Raw genomic sequence first — 24177 nt, forward strand, 5'->3', positions numbered from 1 at the left:
TACTGTCACAGGTCCTGATCAAAAGTGCAGACTATACCATTTCACCCCTGCTATACTATCACTTCCCGCAATGAAAAGCATTTTATAAATGGAGGAGGCTGACCTTTCATTTATCATAACTTTTCATTTCAACAAGTTATAATACAGGGAGTGGAAAGGTTGGGCATAGTTGGCACTTTTGAAGAGTGCATAGGATAGGTGAAGCTAGTATTAACCCCCACAACACGGGAAGATCACCATTGTAGGGATAATTGGGAAAATGTCAAAGAAAAGAACAGACCTTAGCATATGGGACATTCTCGATTCATAAAAGTACAGGCCCCTAGTGCTAATTTAGGAACAAAATACCCCAAACTTCAGCTTTAAGCAGAGACTCATTTGTAGAAGCTGAAGGAAATAACAGGAGCTCAACACCTACACTAACCCCTCCCCCCCCCCCTCATTCCACTTTTAGAATATCTGTCATGCGTCTCGAAAATGCAACTCTAGCGTCAATAAATATAAAACCGCAGTTACAGGTAGTGAGATCATGTTTGAATATTTCAGTTCAATTTTTCACTCAAGCTTTTAAAGTTGAATAACTAATTCTAGAATACTACATCAGTCTCTCTGATGAATATGGATTTGCATCAAACTATACAGAACTCTGGATAGATAAACAGTTAAGATGCAGTTGTAGTGAATATTTTAGTATTTTTTCTGATTCGAGTAGCAGAAAGAGAGCAAAGTTTGGCATCAGTCACTGTTGGAGGAATAATATCGCAATTACAGTGAAAGAAGTGGTAAAGACATCATCTGCCTCTTAAAGCAAACACATGCTGAGAGAAATATATAGGCTGCCATTGCTGACCTCTCCTGAAAATGAATGTTGCTTGAATTTCAGATTGATACTCTGCTTTAAAGTGTTACTAAACCTACAACAGTAAAATCAGTCTGTATATGCAGTAAAGCTTGCTTGTTATACTCACTGCGATACCTAAGGAGTTAATCTTCTGCATTGTGTTAAATGGCTGCTTGATCTTGTATCCACAGTTCCTCCTCTTCTTCCACTGGCTCCAGGACATGTCCGGATAAGACAGAGCCTTTGGAGTCAGGCTGCGCATGCTCAGTTTGGTGTGTATTGCTAGAGAGTTTTTTTTTTTTTTTCTTGGGAGAGTGCATGTGATCAGCACAGAGCCAATCAGCACTGTCCAGACAGAGGGTCAGGGGTCCTGGATGCTGATAGGACAGCTCAGTGCAGTATGAAAACTCCTCCTACAAGCTTTACCAGGAACTGATAGAAGTCACAAGACTGCAGATGAAAAAAGGTATTTCGCAGATTATATTTACTAAAATGATCATATTTCCATGTCCTGTGTACTGTGGGCGATCAGATATAGTGAATGCAGGATCCTGGGTTTAGTAACACTTTAAGTACTCTGAGTCGCTAACACAGAGCAAGAATGCAGTGCGTGAATTCTGAACTGTCCCTGAGTAGTTACAACATTGTTTTGTACAGGAATATATATTAAATGTATTATAACCACGTGTACTATATTTTTTTACAACTCTATGTTTGCTTATGAGTTTAAGGAGTGAAATGGCCAGTTTTTGTCTTTGAGTATTGTGGTATCTTATTTTGGCTTTTTATGTCACCAACTATTCACCTACCTCTGTCTTTACATTTGTGACAATTGCTTCCCAAACCTAGCCATGCTGACTTCTTTTTTTAGCCATTTGTTGTGACCCCTCCAGTGTAAATTTTGTATGGGACCCACTATTGTCTGTACAACTTTTTTGTCTGTTCTGCAGCGACTCATTCTATAGGCCTGGTTGTACTTCTTATATTTCAAAAACAATTACCGTAGAGCTGCATTAATGTGTTTCTTCTATATCTGCTTAAAGTTCAGCTTTACAGCTCAACTCCAGGAATTCTCCTCTTGCATACGGCGCTCCTTTTTGGTGGATTGTTCCTTGACGTCCTCACGTCAAGTGCAGGAATAAAGACCCTGCATTTTTCTAGATGATGTCAGAACTTTATACCACTGGTGCATGGGGGAGAAGATGCTGCCTGGACTAGTCTAATGGTGTGTAGGGGAAGAGAATTGAGTAAATAAATCTACTTTCCATGCCTCCTAGACCTAAACGAGCAGTCAACCCTTGCAGTGTGGACACACTACAAAGGAGAATTTGTCAGGTTTCCTGGAGTTCAGCTTTAAGGCAGAGGCTGAAAATCAACTTGTAAAAGTTATATTTGCTCTTATAAACCATGTTTATCTTTCCTCCTTTCCTCTAGCATTTTCAGGCTATGTGAGAATGTCTTTTTTCAGCCCAGTATACAGAGAACAGTGAATTAAGTAATGGAGGAAACTCTCCAGACATTCATCAATGATATTATCTTATAGGAGCTACAAGTGTATGAGGCATCCATAACAGGGTTTGCTTTCTGAACTTGTATACAGTGTCATTAAGAGGCCATAATCTATAGCTGCCTACACTGAATGGGGCACTAAGAGCAACTCATTTAAAGCAATTAATCAAACAACTGCCTTTCTGAGGTCTAAATGGAGGCTGTGCTAATGGATTCATTAGTGTAAAGCTACTGTAAATTCATCAAGGGAGCAGATACATATAATCTGATGGTCAGTACAATGTCTATAGCTTGGACGTGACTGAAGCAGTTCATAATCATTCTCTGGCAATCAGCGGCTGCCTTTTTGCACATTTAGCCCCTGGGGACAGCTGCTTTGTATAATGTTCGTAAATATCTCTGCAATCTGCCAAGACGTTTCTCCTCGAAAAAAGAAGCAATTTTCTTTACCAGATTCAGCAGTTAGATGCTTGTCAGCATTAGCGTGTTTTATTTATTTTTTCATTTACTCACCAGTAATTCCAATGTGCTCAAGTTAGGCAAGGGCACACATGCATTACATAAATTAAAAGCAAATACATTTGGTAAAAAATAACATTTAGTAATTACAGCACAAAATTTCCAAAGCTTTTTCCAGCTGCAGCCTTTCTGACCTGATTTAGTCATAATGAGTATAATCCTTCTGTATTTCCAGTTAGATGGTTTGGATGTGAAGTAATCAATTGCATCTTTATAACAGATCTATGTCACAGTTAATATTATCAATTAACCCTGTGCACAATGCCATATGTTTAAATGTATAACATGGGTCTTTAATATAGATAATCGGGGGATTTCATAATCGGTGTGGGTGGGGCCTATTCGCTCTGTAGATGCGAAACACAACAAAATCATGCTAACTAGTGCCCGGGATCAGGCAGGGCCATGGTAATGCCAAGAGCAGCATTAAGGCGGCACCCCGGAAGTGGCCCATTCACTTTGCACGGTTACATATTAAACTTAATGCGAAAAACAACGAAGCCCCCCTTGGGGTGGGATTATGTAGGTTACCACACCTCCAATTAGTATAAAAAATATATAATTTTATTTAATACATTAAAAAAAGATCAATAATTGATCATAGTTTGAAATGACTTACAAATATGTGCAGTGCAAACAGACATAGAGACAAATGCATATTATATATATTATATATATATTATAAACTTAATGCGAAAAACAAGGAAGCCGCCCTTGGGGTGGGACTATGTAGGTTACCACACATCCAATTAGTATAAAAATATATAATTTTATTTAATACATTAAAAAAAGATCAATAATTGATCATAGTTTGAAATGACTTACAAATATGTGCAGTACAAACAGACATAGAGACAAATGCATATTATATAACCTAAGTTATTTAGATAAAAACAAAACAATGGCCTGTATTAGGTATAGATCATGAATTTGAATATAAAATGTGGAAAGCCTGCAAAGCTGACGCGTTTCAGGTAAGATCACCTTTCTTCAGGGGTATATGGACGGAGTATTGTGATTTCCTAAATCATGTTAATAGAAAAAAATGTCACTTTAATTGAAAGGCATTAGTAGTAATAGTCATTTATATGCACATAAAAAATAGAGCTTATGCCTGCGTACCAGATAAATGTTCAAGGCGGCGAGATGGCCGTGTACAGTAGAATGCAGTGAAGAGCAGACGGGAGAGAGAATGTACATAAGAGTAATATGGGTGAAACTGCCAAAAGGATGGTGCTTCTCGCTGAGAGGCGGCAGATGGATAGTAGCCGCGAAATCTTCAGGGGTCTCACAAGGATCCCAAAGTGACCGGTCAAAGTGTTGTTCCTCAACGAGCAATGTAATGGTAACTGTCGGAGATACATAGTATGATGAAGTATCTGGTTTAATAACTGTACAGACAGTTATTAAAATTGAGTTGATAATGAAAAAAATAAATAAATAAATATAAAGCGGCCATGTAATATAGCATGGCCCCCATGTATATGGGGTAAATGGTTCCCACGTTATCTTAGAATGATTCTTTATATGATTATCAATTAAATAAATTCAATAGCCTTATTAGAGAATTTGAAGTGTATGTGATCATTTCTTGAGAGAATCAGATATTAGATGACATGGCAACACTAACCAAAACTTTGGAGAAACAGCGCATGTCTATAACTGTATGTCCAAATATCCCGTGTCTCGAGAAGTCTATAAAGGGAGTGAAGCTGTCAGCCAAGCGTGACATGATGTCTCAACATAATACAGTCATACTAAAGGGTACAGTATATGGAGGCAAGAAGAGAGGGCTTGCATGATATGGCATGCGGTGATGCCAAGCCTAACCCGTCCGTGGGTCACTGGCAGCATGTGGGGCTAATCAGGCGAGTAGCCGTACATATACTCGACAAGGGAAGCCCGCACATGCTCCATATCAGGGAATGACAGCGCATGCGCGGGGAATGACCTATAGGATCCCCAGCCCCTGGAACGCATGGCACACCCCTGACAAAGCGGAAGTGGACCAAGGGTTCCAGATGCGTCGGTGCACAGTAATGACTGCTACCCAAGAGGACAGAGCTCATCAACAAACAGTGGGCTTACGTCATTGGGAGGAGGCATAAACAATGGGGTGACACAAAAAGTGTGTATGCCGCTTTGTACACCAGGTCAGACCCTGTTGAAAGCAACATCAAGTTACATTGCCCGTTCAGGGACAACACTTTGGCCAATCACTTTGGGATCCTTGTGAGACCCCCGAGGACTTGGCGGTTGCTATCCATCTGCCACCTCTCAGTGAGCAGCACCATCCTTTTGGGAGTGTCACCCATATTACTCTTATGTACATTCTCTCTCCCGTCTGCTCTTCACGACATTCTATTGTACACGGCCATCTCGCTGCCTTGGACATTTATCTGGTACGCAGACATAAGCTCTATTTTTTATGTACATGTAAATGACTATTACAAATGCCTTTCAGTTAAAGTGATGTATTTTTCTATTAACATGATTTAGGAAATCACAATACTCCATATACCCCTGAAGAAAGGTGATCTTACCTGAAACGCGTTTGGAGGATTTCCACATGTTATATTCACATTTGTGATCTATACCTAATACAGGCCGTTGGTTTGTTTTTATCTAAATAACTTAGGTTATATATTATGCATTTGTTTATATGTCTGTTTGTACTGCACATATTTGTAAGTCATTTCAAACTATGATCAATAATTGATCTTTTTCTAATGTATTAAATAAAACTATATATTTTTATACTCATTGGATGTGTGGTAGCCTACATAGTCCCACCCTAAGGGGGGCTTCCTTGTTTTTCACATTTATCATAGGGATGATGGCAACCCACATCCTGGGTTCCGAATAACCTGGGACTGTTCTACATAATAAACTTAAAGCTCTTTGCTGTAAGACACTCTTCTCCCATGACACTGTACACCTTATCTTCTAAATACAGAATTTTGAGGGTGTCCCACTCCACCAGCCCAGATACCTGCCACCTCACTCCCAGTGGCAAATTAGAGATCCCGCCACATGTGCAGATTTCCATGGGTTTGGTCCTGAATATTTTTGGGCCACTGACCGCTAGGTAGGGATTTAAAGCACCGCCCCCCCCCTGCGACCTGTCACCCATGCCTGGTACCACTTTCCTGCTGGCTGGCTGCTATAATATTCCCACAAATCCTGGTTACCCATAGAAAGCACATTTTAGACATGACTTCCAGCCAACTCCATGGATAACCCTTCCTTGGCATAACTCTACTCTCCTCTTCATCCCTAGGTGTATATTACAGGTGCTGCTCTTTTGAAATGCCATATACATTCATGCACTACTTTAGATGGACTTCAGACCAGGCATTAAACAGCTAATAAAGTTTTGCTGAAACTTCCAGTAATGCATATTGCAAATTCAACTCTAACTAACTAATGAAGGCTGCCTAGGTTCATACCTTCTACAAGGTAACATGTCCTTTTAGTCCTAGTCCAATGGTGGTATGTTCCTGGATCCAAGGATAATCCCAACAGGGCGACCAAGAAAGGGGGAGGGGGATGCATGCTCCATCAGAACTACATGATGCAGCAGTCCTTCTGCTGTAATCCCCATGTGGAAGACAAGCCCTTTCTCTGAGTCCTCCCCTAGTATATAAAGATCAACTCAAGGGGACAGGACCTAAGAAAACCAGAGAAAGATCAGAGACAGAGTTGACACCTTCCCATTTCAGGCCGCCTGAACTGTCTGCATAGCTACACAGTGTCATTTATTACAGCGGTAGCAATACATCTAGAGTTACCCTGTAAGCCCTCACAAGGGTTCTGTCGACACCCTTTATAATTCTGTTGGGGTGCAGCACCGAAAGCATTGGTGCTTGCCACATATTATTGTATGTCTACATTGTTACAGATAGGATGTATTGTCCTTTAATAAACACATGAGTGCTGTACTTAGCATGTTGTGTGATTGTGTATATAAGGATCCTCCTTTTGGTCTTCCTCTATCTCTATGAGTAAGAGCCCTGTCAGGTGAAATGTGTTGGGGGGGGGGTCATGTGGGAGGGGACTTTCTTTTGATTTGTGAGCCTGTCACATTCGGGTAATGACAGTAGCTGTATTCCTGTTTCCATTTAGCTTTAGGCCAGTAACTCTTCCAGCTGACAGCGGAATGGGGGTTTCCTAATCTGAGACCTATGGTCTGTTTAGTGTGCTGCTCAGGTTCGATCGCTGTGGAGAGTAATGTGGGTGATGCCACATCCACTGCAGGAGTGCCAGCAAGGGATGGAGTTTGCCCAAGCTCCTAGAGTCACTGGAAGAAAGAGAGGAAAGATGCCACATATCCATGGAGTCCTATGGTGATAAGAGAGAGACAACGTCAGCCTGGGCTCCCGCCAGGCCATGCCTCCAACATGTTTCACTCCGCCCCTGGAGCTTAGTCATGGGGATACCCACGATTCACTCTGCCCCCCGGAGCTTAGTCATGGGGATCTTTATTTTCTTCCTTCCTTCCTAATCTGAGAACTGGTGGTAATCCCTAAAGAATGAATTGCTGTCATAGCAACAGATTCTTAAAGCAGTAAAAAGACCTACCTGACTTTGCTGCATGCCTGTTGGTAATGTTACTGATACTGGCACAAATTCTTGCCTGAATTAAGCACAGGTAGTTCTTAAGGGAACTATCTCATTAGGACTGTTTTCAGTTCCCCTGGATATGTGTACACTACTACAGGCTTTAAGAGAAATCTGTGAGAAAGAAATGGGGGAGTGCAGACTTGTTTTTGAATGTGCAAGTTCCAAGGTTGTTATCCTTATTTTTGATTATTAAGTAAGTCACTAAGCCATTAAAAATAAAAACTTAATGGGTGTGCTGACACTTGATATACAAATACTTTTTCCAGGACAGTAACTTACCAAAGAGTGGAAGAAAGATCAGCATTATAGTTCAGGAACTTGCACCCTCAAAAAGACTCAATTGTTATTGCTGACTTGTTTTTGTAGACACATTTTTAAAACATATCCAAACCCGAAAACAAAAATATATCAAATAGCGGATTACCAATATTTAGGTGCGGTGGCTGCATTAGCTCATTTTGTTAGGCCTCTTTATTTTCACCTGGTGATTTGGCCTGTAGCACACTTCCTATCGTAGGGTGTCTCCACTTTCATTGAAAGAGCAATGAAGACACTGTTGGACAGCGGTATTGTCAGTCAGGGGAAAAGGTAGTGTTAGATATACTTGACTAACAAATTGAAACTTGACTCCAGATATAACTTTATAAGCAATTACAGCAAACAGTTTTATTCCTTTTGGAAAAATGCAGCCACCATATCTAAGAAATGGTAAGCTGAAATATATTACATTTTGGATCTGGGTTTAATATTTCTTTAAGTTATAAAAGGTAGAAGCCTTAGAATAACTTGGCTACAAAAATCGCTGTTCTGGGATCCCACCAAGGCCAGTTGTCTAGTAAGTTTGGTCATGTTATCTCTGATAAAGGGAAATGCCTTAATTCTGATCCCTTCTTCAACAGGGAGCAGTTGATAAAAAGGTTAGGCATTTAAATACATCTATGGCTACAGTGGAATCACAAGTAGTGTTTTTTAAATCCATTGTAAGTATTTTAGGGCAACATTTTATGATTTTAAAGGAACAGGGTGTTCAGGATATTTTGAGTTTAGGTCCAAAACCTTATCCCAGCCCCTTAACCACTTAAGCCCCGGAAGATTTTACCCCCTTCCTGACCAGGGGGTATTTTGCGATTCGGCACTGCGTGACTTTAACGGACAATTGCGCGGTCGTGCGACGCTGTACCTAAACGAATTTGACGTCCTTTTTTTCCCACAAACAGAGCTTTCTTTTGGTGGTATTTGATCACCTGTGCGATTTTTTGATCACGCGCTATAAACAAATAAAGAGCGTCAATTTTGCAAAAATAACAATATTTTTCACATTTTTTTATATGAAATTCCCCCCAAAAAAAAAGTAAAAATCAAAATTTTTTAAAATTTTCGGCCAATTTGTTTTATGCTACATATGTTTGGTAAAAAAAATCGCAAAAAGCGTATTTTGATTGGTTTGCGCAAAAGTTATCGCGTTTACTAACAAAGGGAAAGATTTTTGTCATTTTTGTTGTTTTTTTTTTTAATGCGTAATGGCGGCGATCTGCGATTTTTTTTGCGGTACTGCGACATTGGGGCGGACAGATCGGACCCTTGACTGACATTTGTGACACTTTTGGGGTTACCAGTGACATTTCTACAGTAATCAGTGCTATACATATGCACTGTTACTGTAAAAATACACTGGTTGTGAAGGGGTTAACTTTATTTGGAAGGGAGGGGCTGTGTGTATCCCTAGGGGCGTGCTTTCTACTGTGATTGGCTGTGGCTTGAGCTGTAAGGACACTGATCAACGGATCTACATACTAGATCCGTTTTATCAGTGTCTTTACAGCGAGGAGAATGACAGGCAGCTTGTTTACACAAGCTGCCTGACATTCTCCCTCTCCCCCGCCGATCGCCGAGTGACCGGCGGACATCGGGTCCGCTGGTCACACGCGCGGGGGGGGGGGGGGGGTCCGTGACCACGCGGGAGCGGGAGCGCGCCTCCGGGGGCGCGCGTTCGCTCCCTAGACCCTCACAAGCTAGTGACGTAGCCCTACGTCACTTTGCCTGTGAGGGGCTGACTGCCGACGTAGATCGGCGTTAGGCAGTCGGCAAGTGGTTAAAGCAGTCCAAGTAAATAAGAAAACAACAACAGAATAGATGAGTTCAAGTGAGTTTAGAGGGCAATGTTTCTTTAATAGTTGATGGAGGTGATGGACAAACTAAATCCGGTTACTGACATAAAAATAAAATAAAAGTGTATTCATATATGTTTCTGGACTGGTAGTAAGACATTTAAAGACAGCAAAGCTTGAATTGTTGTTTGACCTTTCTTTACAGGAAGTTCAAAGATGTGACTATTAGCAGTACAGACCATACACCTTGTTAGGATGTTACCTTAAAGTAGTGTTTCTCAACCTTTCTCAACCTTTTTTCTGTCAAAGCACACTTTAAAAATTATGGACAATCTCGAGGCACCCTTTAAAAATGATGGACAGTCTCGAAGCACCTCATTCTAAAATGTAAAAACTATTCTAATAGTTTTACATAATGCAGCAACGTCCACAAAAGTAGGACACCCAACATTAGAGGGGATTTCTTCTTCCAAAGCAAAAACACTTTTACAAACTGGCACTGACTAGTATTCCCATGTTTCTCTTCTCCCTCAGCTTTTCCATCACTCAGGTAATGTGACCCCCAACACTGGAGAGAGGCAGGAGAAGGGGATACAAGGATGTTGTAAAGGCGACTGACATCCTCCATATCAACTGATGATGCCATTGATCGTTAGGATGCCGGCAGCTAGAAGATTGTAATGGTGCACAATGAAAACCTGTGACTTTGTGTAACTTAATGGCAGGCTTCATCCAGACGCCAGCTTGTATACAATTTTTGAGCAATTTTGAGGCATTTTGCCAATGCACTCCTGATGAAACCTCAAGGCACCCTGGTTGAAAAAGGCTGCCCTAAATTGATACTAAATGCTCATTGTTTAATTTACAGTATCTCTTTTCTTTCTGTATATGGATGATGGCAATGCAATTATTTTAGTAAAAAAAAAAAAAATGTAAGTACTTTTTTATATAATCAATATAATGTCTGTATTGAAACATAAGCAGGAGTAGCTTCTAGTCCTCTGTTGCTGGTCACATGTTCAAAAAAAAAAAAAAAAACAGCCTTTCTAATACAGAGCAAAATAAATAATTAATATCACTAAATTGTTAAAGAAATATATATTTGAAATATTTTGGCAATACCATGGTGTGAGTGGATTTCTGCCCATTACAGGTTGTGTCACACCCTTCCAGTCTGTGTTTATTAAGTGAATGTGCTTAGAATAGGAGAGAGGTGAAGCCTCCATCATTCAAGATGTAATATTCCTCCCCATTGTGTTTATATGGTTAATGGCCATGGAGGAGCAGGGAGGGAGTGGCCTGTCATTTACCAGAGTGCATACAACCACATATGTGACTCTATAGTCACATGGGCTGCTCAGATATAATCAATGAGGTAATGAACAGCTTAGAAACACACTAAAAATTGAGCATGTGCACTAACTGCCAGCAGCTGCTCTGCAGATTCCCTAGCTGCAGCAAGGACATGAACAGAAGGGAGGAAAAGAGAACAGGAGGATCAACCAGGTTTTTGCAGAATACCCACTTGCCAACCGCCTAACTGGGAATGTAAGTCATGATTTTGACATTAAATACATTGGTTATGGTAGCAGCTGGCTGCCAAAACTCCAGTATCGTTTTTTTTTCCCTTAGGTGGCCAGCTTTCAGATAAAAGTGATCATGGTGGCAGATGTGCCATGCGATCACTTTTATAGGCCGTGGGAGAGGTGCCCCTCTGCCGCTGCCCGGTCATTTCCGAGCTTACCAGAGCCTTCAGGAAGCCTGGAACCAATCCGATGCGGCCGATGACTAGGCAGGAGGACTGGAGTGACCTCCAACGTCACTTACAGTTCTCGGGCTTAACCACTTGGTTTCTCTGTTATTGCCAAAAGACGGCTACAGCGCGGGCTTAGAATGTCGGGAGGGCATCCATAGGCGGCGCACCCTGTGATTGCCGAGTCCTTGGGCCCTTTACCATGTGATCAGCTGCCAGTTTAAGGAAAAAAGAAGAAAGCCATTAACCAGCTCCTGTTACAGGAACATCGGTCCCACCAGTGCTGCTACTCAGTGCCCGCCAGTGCTGCTAATCAGTGCCCATCAGTGCTGCTAATCAGTGCCCGTCAGTGCCTAATTATTAGTGTCACTTATCAGTGACTGCCTATTAGTGCTGCCTACTATTGTCTATCAGCGCCACCTATCAATGCCCATCAGTGCCGCCTATCAGTGCCACCTCACAGTGCCCTTCAGTGCCGCCTATCAGTGCCCATCAGTGCAGCCTCATTAGTGCCTCCTGATCAGTGCCCATCAATACAGCCTATCAGTGCCCATCAGTGCAGCTTATTAGCGCACATCAGTGAAGGAGAAAAATGACCTGTTTGCAAAATTAAAACAATTTTCCTTTTTTTTTTTTTTCTGGCTTTTTTTTGTTGGTTTAGCAAAAAATAATAAAACAGTGGTGATTAAATACAATAAAAAAGCTCTATTTGTGTGAACAACATGCAAAAAATGTAATTTTGCAAAGTGTGATAGCAAAAGTAACAAAATCTTTCACATTAGGCAAAAAAAGTTGGGCTAATTTTACTGTTTTTTTTTTTGTTTGTTTTTTATTCATTATAGTGTATTTTTTCCCAAGCAATTGCATTTGAAAGACCGCTGTGCAAATACAGTGTGACATAAAATATTGCTATGACCACCATTTTATTCTCTAGGGTATTTGCTTAAAAAAATAATAATAATAATGTTTGGGGGTTCTAAGTAATTTTTTTAGCAAAAAAATACAGATTTTTTACTTGTAAATAACAAATATCAGAAAAAGGCCTGGTCTTTAAGTGGGTACAGAAAACAAACCCCATAGTGACTGAGTGAGAATTGACAGCATTTATAGATAGTTTTTAAGGATTGGGGTTTAATGACACTTTAAAGCTAAACTCCAGGATAAGGTGTGCACAAAATTGGTTTATATCCTTTGTGACTTTTGAATAATATATTTAAATGAAAGTTTTTGTGCCTGAAGCTCAGCTTTAAAGTGTTTGTAAACACAAACCTTTTTGAATAGAGTAGGAAAGGCTTAATCTCTGTTTTTATTGCCATCAAGGCCCACGCTGGAGAGATTCATCTCTCTATCTGTCCTGGTGACCACTGTCATCAAGATCAAAAGTAAGGCGAAATTTAAAAATGTAGGATTTGCCACAAGAGCGAGAGATGAGCGGAAATCTTTTATTGGGGCTTAATTCTAATGACAGCTGTCTAAGGTGAGAATTTCTGTTACTTTGGGAAGATTTCATATTCCTTCCTGTTGTGTCTCTAAGACAGAAGTAAAAGAAAATCTCTCCAGCAAGACAAAAACAATCAAACATTTTTTGTGCATGAGAGTTAACTGTTCTCTACAAGTACACACTTTAAACCTATAAAACAAGTCAATTGTGTACAATATAGATAATTTGTACTGCCTGCATTTAATCAACAGCTGTCCTAATCATCCTCTTAAAGACAGTATATTGTGTTTATATCTCCAGATATTTACAGAAGTTTTGGGGGTTTGCCATACATGGGAGTAATGTGTCCAGATATAGACATTTGAAGGCAGAGTTAGGGAGACAAGACTTAATCCATCATGATTTTTTCCAATTTGGAAGACATTTACGGGACTCCTGCGGTTCTTTCAAAGACCTGAAGGTCAAGGAACATTAAAGTTCAGTCTCATATGTGCTGTTGTTAAGAGTTTGTGAGAAGATAATTATTGATTTTTCTTGTGAATGCATATATTAGCAAAAGTTCTCCAAATCATACTCCATTGAAAATGTTGTTTGCATTCACACAAAAGATTTGTTCAAACATCACAGCTACACTTTAAGACCCCTTTCACACCAGCTGACCCAAAAAAATTCCACACCAACTAATGTATATAAGCTCACAAAACATTGATTATGTTATACTGTGGTGTACAGAGTTAAACCATATTCCCATAAAATTTGTGTGATTACTGTATTCTATAAATAAGAAGAGGTATTGACTGAACCAACTTACAAAAAAATGATTTACTTTTATTATAGTAGAAAGAGAGTGCAGCACTACTAACCTAATGTTTTATCTATCCCAATTTTGCAGGACACTGAACTTCTGAACACAGCTATCCTGACTGGAAGAACGGTGTCTATCCCTGTGAAGGTGATGGCCATTCAGGAGGAAGGCTCTGTAATTGACGTATCTGACTCCACTGAGTGCAGGTCAGCAGATGAAGATGTCATCAAGGTGAGATTTCTGATCAGAGCTTTTAATCTAAAGTCAAGAATGTAAAAGATTGGCTTTACTTTTCTCACAACTATCAAGCATATACTGTAAATTCTGTTATACACTGTTATTCTTTATATGATTCTAGATTTGTGTTAGCAGGGCTATGAGGGGCCAGACCACTTGTCCGTTCTCACCCCAAAGCCCAATGCAGGCCCATCCTGTCTGCTCTGATGTGTACAGATTGTGGGTTTGAAACCCCATTACACCATACCCTTGGTCCACTATGAAACTAACCCTTTTATTTGGTCGAGAGCTAGTTACAACGTAAGGCCTTGGATTCCTCTTGTGGCTACAGGTTAAGGTTCTAAAAGTCCAACTGAGCACCTGGTACCCAGGAGACATAGTTGAGGTGACCTCTTCCCTTTGCCACCACCAACTCCTGATTAGGTTTACACTTGTAACTTGTATTCAGAGCCCTATTCCCCTGCAACAGTGTAGAATTTTAGGAGCAGAGATGGGCTCAGGCGTGTTAGAGTTCCCACATGCCCGATCCCACCAGGAAGCCAACACTGTACTTCTCGAATCACAGGCAGTGAGACATTTCCTGCTCCACAGCTACACAGACTGGAAAATGTCTCCGTGCCTGTGATTAGCGGAGTGCAGTGTTGGCTTCCTGGTGGGATAGGGCACATGGGAACACAAACACACCCGAGCCTATCTCTACTTAGGAGACAGAACCAGTGATGGGGTTTGAATCAAAGAAAGACATAACTCCTGTGATGGTGGAGGTGAGTAGTATTGACTAGACCTTTTTAAAGTATATCTCTGAAATAACAGAGTTCTCGCTGGAGCGAAAAAATGGGAGGGCTTGGGAAACCAATTGAAGTGGGATTTTAACGGTACCAATAAAAATATTTACAAAAAGAGTTAAAAATGTTTAAGCTTTATTCATTCAAGTAAAAACTCGTCAGCTATGAATGAGCTTGATGAGTAATGTGAAATATACAACAAAAAGAAAAACTTAAAAGAAAACAGACATAAATGATAAACTGGATCACATAAGTAGATACAACCATGTATGCTTGACCAAATAGCGGTAGTATAAATGGCTACTCAAAGTGAACACTCCATTGTTTGTCCACCTGGGCAGCACTGAACAATGACTAGACCTTGCTTAGAAATGTCCTAGCAATGTCCTGAGAGTATTCCAGTGAGGCTTCGGGAGGTATTTAAATTGCCTACACCAATACCAAGGGCATTATTCAACTTTAGTCAAAGCTGCACAGTTTCTTTTTATCTATAAACACCCTTTACCTGCATAGGCAGTTTTTTGGCAAAGATAAACTAACCCTTAATATACTAATTTGTTCCAAGTCAGATGATATTGAAGCCAGACCAGCAACTAATATTTTTCAGAAGAAAGTCAGCAATGGAAGCCAGTATACTTCAGAAAATGTTTGCCTTAAAGCAGACCGTGTTCCTAAATTGCAAAGTCCACTTATTTAAAGTGATTCTAAAGGCTTTCTTTAAAAAATAAACAAACAAACAAACATGTCATACTCACCTGCTTTGGGCAATGGTTTTGCACAGAGCAGTCCAGATCCTCCTTTTCTCAGATCCCCTGCCAGTGCTCTTAGCCCCTCCCTCCTGTTGAGTGCTCCCAGAGCAAGCAGCTTGCAATGAGGGCACCCAAGCAGGCTTGTTCCTGAGCCACAGCTTTGTGTGTCCATTCACACACAGGGACAGTCCTCAGCCCTGCCCTCTATCTCTCCTCATTGACTCACTGGCTGTGATTGACAGCAATGGGAGCGAATGACGCCAGCTGTTGTCTCAGCCAATGAGCAGGCAGAGTCCCCAGAGAGCTAAGTCTCTTGTGCAAATTACTGGATTGAGATAGGGCTAAGGTGGGGCTGGGGGGCCTGCTGCACAGAGAATGTTTTTTACCTTCATTCTATGCATGAAGGTAAAAACACTGAGCCTTTAGAACCACTTTTATGAGAGTACCTCCCCCATCCTAATTTTTCAAAAAAATTTGGGGGGTGGGGGGAGTTAATGTACTTACCTCACCCCTATTTCTGCTCTCAGCATCTAGAAAAGGGTTGGGGGGGGGGATCACCATCGTTTCAACAAGTTCCACAGGAATGTTGAGTAGCTAAAGCATTATTTCATGAGATATTGAGTACTTGGCCTTCCCTGGTATTTTGTCTCAACAATGAGGACTCTACCGCCTGCAAATTAGGACTTCCCCCGGGAGTATATTAACTAACATTTTTTATTTTACCTATGTTTTTGACAATGTGGTGCAGTGGATTAAGATGGAGAGGGAACCCTCACTGAATAAACAGACCTTGCATAAAGGGCCGTACAATAAAGTCACGTCACTGTATTCACCTGAAGCCTGTGTTTATATTATTATTATCTTTGACTGTCATTTTCCTAGATAATAATGTCTAATTACTGGTGTCTCCAGCTTCTGAAACTTCTCTAAGTCCCTTTGGTATTCATTAATCGCATCTGTTCTACCACCAGGTTTATATTTTGTATAACTTTCAATGGCAAAAACAAACAAGGAAATCTAGAATTAGTCTAACCAGTAATTCCTTTAGTGGGAATCTTCTATGACAGCACCCAGCTAATTCACTCCCTAGAATACATTTGAAGACCTTACAATTTTCTCTATTTCTATAGCATCAACATATTACACAATGCTTAGATGTACATAGAACCTTTCACAATAATCCCCGTGATGTGAGGAGCTTAAGATAAAATAATCTCACCACATTCTTTAGAGAGGAGGTCAATTCACCTATTAAAATGTTATTGGAAGAAATTAGAGCACTTGGAAGAAACCTACAAAAATATGGTTTGGACATACAATCTGTGTATGTCCGATGACAGAAATCCAGAGGCCGCCATTGCTAAAAATGCCAGTTGTGTAGTGTATACTGATACCTGTGCTTCAGTACTTCCTCAACCAGTCTCTTGGAAAAAGCACAAAAGACAGAATTTCTTCAGATCAGCATAATAGCCAAAACCTGGCATTTGCAGAAAAAGGGGTCAATATAAACCTTCGTATTTCTCGTAGCACAATTTTGTTTTAAGTTGTCCATTCCCTGACCAGTATGGTAGGTGGGTAAAGTCTGGGAACTGTGCCTTTTGGAGGTTTTCCAAAAATGACTGTTAAGTTTAAAGTAGTTGTAGACCCTTACAAATACCCAGTAAAGTGACTGTCTCTAGGTAATATACAGAGATGTACATGACCCTACATAAGTTGTACCTGTTTATCTTTAATGTTCTCTTCCATACATCTGTTCAACGTCCATTATTTTTAAAGCTTGTCTAAGCTGTCAGAAAACAGGGGGTGGAGAGCTAAAGGTACACACTGCAGAATTCAGTGAGGAGAGCTCTGAGAGCTTATTGGAGGAAAGGGACCCCCATTCCCTTCACACAGCACACAGAAACAGAACTTTGGCTGTCAATCACAGGCTGTGTTTTGGAGATCCCTCCCCTGACACCTTTTTTCTCTTTGCACAAGTTACTTCTGACACGTTTTCCTGACACAGAGGAACAGGACAGCAGGCAGAAATGACACTTAGTGCTCTGTATTAAGACAAGTACGCACTATAGAGGGGTATGCTTTGTTCTCACAGCGCACAGGAACAGAGCTTAGACTGACAATCACAAGCTATGTGTTGGAGATCCCTCCCCTGACACCTTTTTTCTCTTTGTGTCAGGAAACCGTGTCAGAAGTGACTTGTGCAGATAGCAGAGGAACAGGACAGCAGGCAGAAATGACACTTGATGCTCTGGATTGAGACAAGTACGCACTATAGAGGGATATGCTTTAATCATATTTTATGTCTGAAGCTTACAACCACTTTAATTCTAACACTCTCCTGCATACTTGTCAGATAGTAGTTTGTGTGCTGTCACAGGAAAATGTCTTTTGTTGGTTGGATTGTCACCAAACATCTAACTGACATTTATCTGATGTTAAAAAAGAGCATGTGAGTGGCAGTACACGGCGGCAATCTGAATGACATTAATTAAACCTAAAGCTATAAAATAGGGTAAAGAGTTTCAGCATTTCTAATCTTTTAAATTTAATCTATTAAGTCAAGTTGTCGCCATTTTAATGTGAGGAAGTAATAGCCCTAATTTGTACATTGATAGGGCTTTTCATCCAGACTGCATCCAAGCATTGTGTAAAATAGCCGCAGGCTTTTCTATTCTGTGTCCTTACAAATTCTTGGTGGCTTTTTAAAGTTCCGCTACAGTGAACCTGTTTGAGTGATCTGCTTTTATATATTGTTAGACTAATACTCTGTCCTCCCACACGCCTTTCTGGATAATCCTCCTCAAACCTAAAAGAATGCATCCACAACTGAGGGCAATTAAAGGAGATTTTCTGTGCGCATTAAAATATTTCTGCCCAGAAACCTTGAGAGCATCTGCACAAATTGGCTTTCCCTTCATTTCAGCGTTCTGTTTCCAGCCTTGTTCTATTTTGTGACATTGTCTTGTGTAGAAAAGAAAAAGAACAAATACAAACACTCTTTCTTCGGATTTTAGATGCCGTCTCTCAAAAACTGTGCCTGCAGATTGCTCTGTCTTGGAAATCCGGTACAATAGAATAAAAATACTCCTTGCTTTTTAAGAACACAGGTACAGAGGCTCTGCAACAAGGTTAAATAAAAACTCAATCTTCATAAAAAAATTTACATATAATTGCTACAAAAGCTATTTGGTAATGTGACATTATTAAAAAAAAAAAAAAAAAAATACCTTTTATGCGTAGCCTGCTATGATTTTCTTTACTTCTAAACAGCTCAAGTTTCACTTCTTTGCAAGTATAGTAATTGTTATTTTTGTGAGCGTTCTTTAAATTGTTTGTACAAATGGCATTTTGCTTTCCCTGAAGTCTGGATTAAAATTTAAGTCATCCCCAAAATGTTCTTAGGTTCACTATGGCCATTTATGTGTAAGGGTGATGGGAGGCAGTGCTCTTATTACCACATTATTGGCCCGTACACTCGATCTGAAAATCGGGCAAAAAATACTGCTTTCATAGCGACTGTATGATAATGTGATCGTTGGTAGAGAGCTTTTGGGAGCTGATCATGACCGTTCATTCATTTTTATCCGATCGGCCAACCAAGAAAATTTTTCTTGAACTACACCATATCGTACGATTTTCATTTATTCAGTACAGTTGTCGTTACAATCCAAAAGGAATACAATACAACACTTCTGATATTTTATTCTGTCGTACGGGAATTTTTGTAACTTTAGTAAACTCTTCATTTTCGATATGCGACTAGCATGCAAAGAATATAAAACAGGACAAGTTATTATAACAGACAGACCCACTCGCTCAGGGAGTTTGAATGTGTTACTAATCTGTCTGGATATCCACTGAAATAAAAAAAAAATCAACGTGAATGTATAGAGGTAGTTACGATCCTTGCAATGTATACAGTATATTTCACATCTAGAGGATTATGTGTGAGATTTTGATGGACTGTCACACTGATAGGCCAAAGAGGGACAGAGCTATGGCACTGTGATGGATTTTACACTGGCTGATGAAGGAGTCCGTGGCAATAGCATGGTGGCTGAGCTATGTGAATGTTCTATTGGCCAAGAACTTAAAGACCTCTGATTAGGCACCAGAGAACACATGACAGTGTTATCACTGGTGCAGCACCTTAGCCCTGGAAGTAAAAGCTGACCCTGGATAATGCCTGAATATAGATGGCACTTGCCATGTTTGATGATGAGTATACATGAAAATGAGTGTACACAGGCTTAATTGTCAAAAGCAAGTTAAATGTAGCATGTTTTGGGGAACTTTTAGAGAAAATGGCCTCTGTTTGAGCATATAACTTTGAGGTGCATTCACACTAAACTGTATATAGGAATACATGCAAAGTCACAAAAACAATAGAAAAGTAAACAATAAACATTAGTGTTCGCAGTCTCATAATATCCAATTGAAAATTCAAACACCGTTCCAGATCCCACTGAAATGTCTCAGACCACAAGTCCAAAAATGGAAGTACCTATCTGTACTAATCCTTACACCAATGAAGCCCCATGTCTCTCTCTCTCTCTCTCTCTCTCTCATTCTCTCTCTCTTTATATATATATATATATATATATATATATATATATATATATATATATATATATACACACACACAGCATCTCACAAAATTGAGTACACCCCTCACATTTTTGTAAATATTTGATTATATCTTTTCATGTGACAACACTGAAGACACTTTGCTACAATGTAAAGTAGTGAGTGTACAGCTTGTATAACAGTGTAAATTTGCTGTATCCTCAAAATAACTCAACACACAGCCATTAATGTCTAAACTGCTGGCAACAAAACTGAGTACACCCCTAAGTCAAAAAGTCCAAATTGGGCCCAAAGTGTCAATATTTTGTGTGGCCACCATTATTTTCCAGCACTGCCTTAACCCTATTGGCCATGGAATTCATGGATTCCTCTTCCACTCCTTCATGACGACATCATGGAGCTGGTGGATGTTAGAGACCTTGTGCTCCTCCACCTTCTGTTTGAGGATGCCCCACATATGCTCAATAGGTTTTAGGTCAAGAGACATGCTTGGCCAGTCCATCACCTTTACCCTCATCTTCTTTAGCAAGGCAGTGGTCATCCTGGAGGTGCGTTTGGGGTCATTATCATGTTGGAATACTGCCCTGCGGCCCAGTCTCCGAATGGAGGAGATCATGCTTTGCTTAAGTATGTCACAGTACATGTTGGCATTTATGGTTCCCTCAATGAACTGTAGCTCCCCAGTGCCGGCAGCACTCATGCAGCCCCAGACCATGACACTCCCACCACCATGCTTGACTGTAGGCAAGACACACTTGTCTTTGTACTCCTCACCTGGTTGCTGCCACACTTGCTTGACACCATCTGAACCAAATAAGTTTATCTTGGTCTCATCAGACTACAGGACATGGTTCCAGTAATCCATGTCCTTAGTCTGCCTGTCTTCAACAAACTGTTTGCGGGCTTTCTTGTGCATCATCTTTGGAAGAGGCTTCCTTCTGGGATGACAGACATGCAGACCAATTTGATGCAGTGTGTGGCATATGGTCTGAGCACTGACAGGCTGACCCCCCACCCTTCAAACCCTGCACCAATGCTGGCAGCACTCATAAGTCTATTTCCCAAAGATAACCTCTTGATATAACGCTGAGCATGTGCACTCAACTTCTTTGGTCAAACATGATGAGGCCTGTCCTGTTAAACTGCGATATGGTCTTTACAGCATCCCCAGCAGCCCTAGATAGATAGCTCTAGATAATGGAAATGGATGCCCGCAAGCTTGACCAATGTAAGTATGCAAAAATATAATTTCTGGGTTCAGCTTTAAAGCTGGGGGGGGGGGGGAGTGAGGGAACCAGTGCCAAAGAAGAGCGGGCAGGAAAAAAATCTTGGTTGCCAAGGTAAGAAATTAGCTTGGATCATAGAGGAAACTATGACTTTGATCCATTACATTGTGAGATGGCTAAGGAGAGTTGTTTAGAATCAGGACTGAGGAGTAAGATAATTGATGCACAATGAACCATTTAAAATTTGGACTTGGGATTTAAAAAAAAATGTCATGAAATATAAAACATCAAATTGTAAATATTAATAGTGACTTTGTGCCTTGTTAAATTGGGTTTCCATGGGCTTTAAAAGATAGCAATACTTTTTAGCCGTAAACATATTTTTCAGCATGAAAGTGTTCCTCTAACATTAAACACATCTTTTATTCTCTAGTAATTTCAGCGCTGACCTTAACGCACATGGTCACCGATAAGAACACTGTGGAGTGGGGAACACCTTTCCAAACACAAATAAACAAGGATATAAATGGTTTAGATATGCTCCCTATCTGCACACGTTATTACAACTCTCTATAATGAGATGTTGTTACAGGCGGATGCTATTTCCTTGAGTATAGACTCTTGATGTTATGTGTAGGGTGATTGCTTGCATGCTTCACCTGCTTCCTACATGACCTGCTTTAACACACAGCATTTCGATTGCAAGATCTAAATAAAATGAGCCCAGTTCCATGGGTTAGTGAGCAGCCCTGTAATGTTATTAGTTCAGTCTTTCCATGCTGTGGCTTTTAAAGTGCACCTGTCACTATGAATTAACTTTTTTCTGCTTCCAATAATACAGTGCTGTTCAGCTTATGTGATGTGGAGAGCTGTGCAATTTTGGAGCCAAAGGCAGTAAGAGACACTCTTACTGGCCAGATGTGGCTTGTAAGTTGTAGAACAGACAACACGGTTCTCTTTTTATAAAGCTGTGTACAAAATATGTCAGAGCTGCAGTACATTCCACAAAACTGAAGTCTCATTCTGTAGTTTTTTAACCAATGGTAAAGGGAAAAATAATACCTATAACTATATTTCCTTGTTCAAACTTTTTTTTTTTAAGGGAAAAACATCCAAAGAGTAACAAACAGTATAGTACATCTTGCAATAATGAATACAGTAACATGGTGAAAGCATATAGTTACATGAGCAAAAAGAAACAGTACTTGAAAATGAACCTAAGGAACATCAACAGTGTTCAATGAAAGAGGAGGAAGGATCTTCAGTAGTGCAGCCACACCCACCCGGGCACCCCATAGGAGGAACTAGCTGTGCCTGCATGGGGTAGAGCAACAGCATTCCAGCTGTCCTGTAAAGATTAGTACTTCCATATAACAACTGATCAATACAGAAAAAAGCAGAGTTTGATTTGTTGGAGCCAGGAACCAAGCAGGAACTACTGAGGGATTATGGGTATGGATAAGAATAACACATAGTCACTACCAAATATTTGTAGCCATAACAGTCCCTGTAAAGGTCCATTACTCTCAGAATGTAGCGCCAACAGTAAGGTGAGTTCAGAAGGAGGGAGGAACCAGAGCAGGGGAAGAGGATCAGGAGGAAAGAAAAGAGGGGGGTGAAGAGAGCCGGTCCAGCTTAATTGGTACATATTTATCGAGAAGGGGTGCATCAGGGCAATAGAAGGGAAGTGTCAAAGTTAGGTGAAAGGAAATGTTCGACCTATGGTTGCCACAATCTTTCATACTTATCAATTTTATCCAACATCACTGCTTCAATGTTAGCATGGATCATTGTTTTTGTGATTCTATTTTTCACTACCTATAACTATATTTCGACGACAATGACATTGAAAGCATTTAACGGAAAAAAATACTCATAATTTCTATGAGCAAATGACATAAATTTGTAGGCAATAGTGGCACAGTGACAAATACATTGTTGTCACGAAGACCTTCATATTGTTTGTATGTGTCACTGAAAAGTAATACACGCATACAACCAGGCCCAGATAGCAAGCAATTGTGCTGCAAGTTTGAAAATGATGTGCCAGGCTTCAAAAGTTTGTTGCACAATTGCAGCAAGTTAGCATTGCATGACTCCAGATCAACCTTCTTTGCAAACATTCTGCAAGTCTGCTGCAAGTTCTGATTCAGTTATGATGTGCAATAGTCATCCCACCACAGGGGTCACTGTGGCTGAATTTTAATGCTGTAGACTTGCAGAGCTTTTGCTGTAGACTCACCACTGCATCCTGCTAGATACTTGCCATGCAAATTTGCTACAAATTGGAAAAGTGTGAACTAGAACTTGTGCTTCAAGTGCTCTGCAAGTGTATAACTTGCCAGAAAAATGTGGAGCATGTTAACTGACTTGTTAGCAACACTGCCTCAAATTCTTGGCAAGTTATCCTTGTTATCTGGGGGAGATGTATCTACTGTGAGGCAACCAAGGCGTTTGCCTTGAGTGACATTTTTCAGGGGGGGGTGGTGACTGTACCGGGATTATGTCTGCAGCTGCAGGCATCAACCCAGTATAATTTTTTAAAGTCGGTGGTTGGCTCTCTGGTAATAGCAATTGGAGCAGCTTACTAGACACTCGATTACTATTGCAAGCAGCGGGAGTGATGTCCAACCTCCTGCAACCTTCTATGGCTCTCTCGGGCTCTCCCATCCCACTCAGAGACCGGCCAGACAGCCAAGCAAAGCTGGGATCGCCACCATTTTTAAAAATCTAAAGCATTCAAAAACACAGATCTTGGTGTTTTGAATGCTTTTAAGTGCAGAGAAGGAATTTGGGGTCTTATATACAGTATCTCACAAAAGTGAGTACACTCCTCACATTTTTGTAAATATTTTATTATATCTTTTCATGTGACAACACTGAGAGCCCATTCACACTAGCACGACTTGTGAGGCAACTTGTGTAGCCCCAGGTCGCTTGACATAACAAATGCAATGTTAATCAATCAGTGCCGTCTTAATTGGCACTACTGAA

At 40.4% G+C, this 24177-nt stretch overlaps 1 protein-coding gene across 1 annotated transcript in view; it reads left to right on the forward strand.

Moving 5' to 3' along the window:
- Window positions 1-24177, forward strand: part of TMEM132B (transmembrane protein 132B) — an 826908-nt gene that overhangs the window by 702041 nt on the left and 100690 nt on the right. The window contains exon 5 of the mRNA XM_082244082.1: window positions 13687-13830. Coding sequence (XP_082100208.1) covers window positions 13687-13830 — 144 coding nt within the window. The remainder of the gene's footprint in view (window positions 1-13686; window positions 13831-24177) is intronic.

This window comes from Pelophylax lessonae (genome assembly GCF_965119305.1).
Source record: "Pelophylax lessonae genome assembly, chromosome: 1".
NCBI lineage: Eukaryota > Metazoa > Chordata > Amphibia > Anura > Ranidae > Pelophylax > Pelophylax lessonae.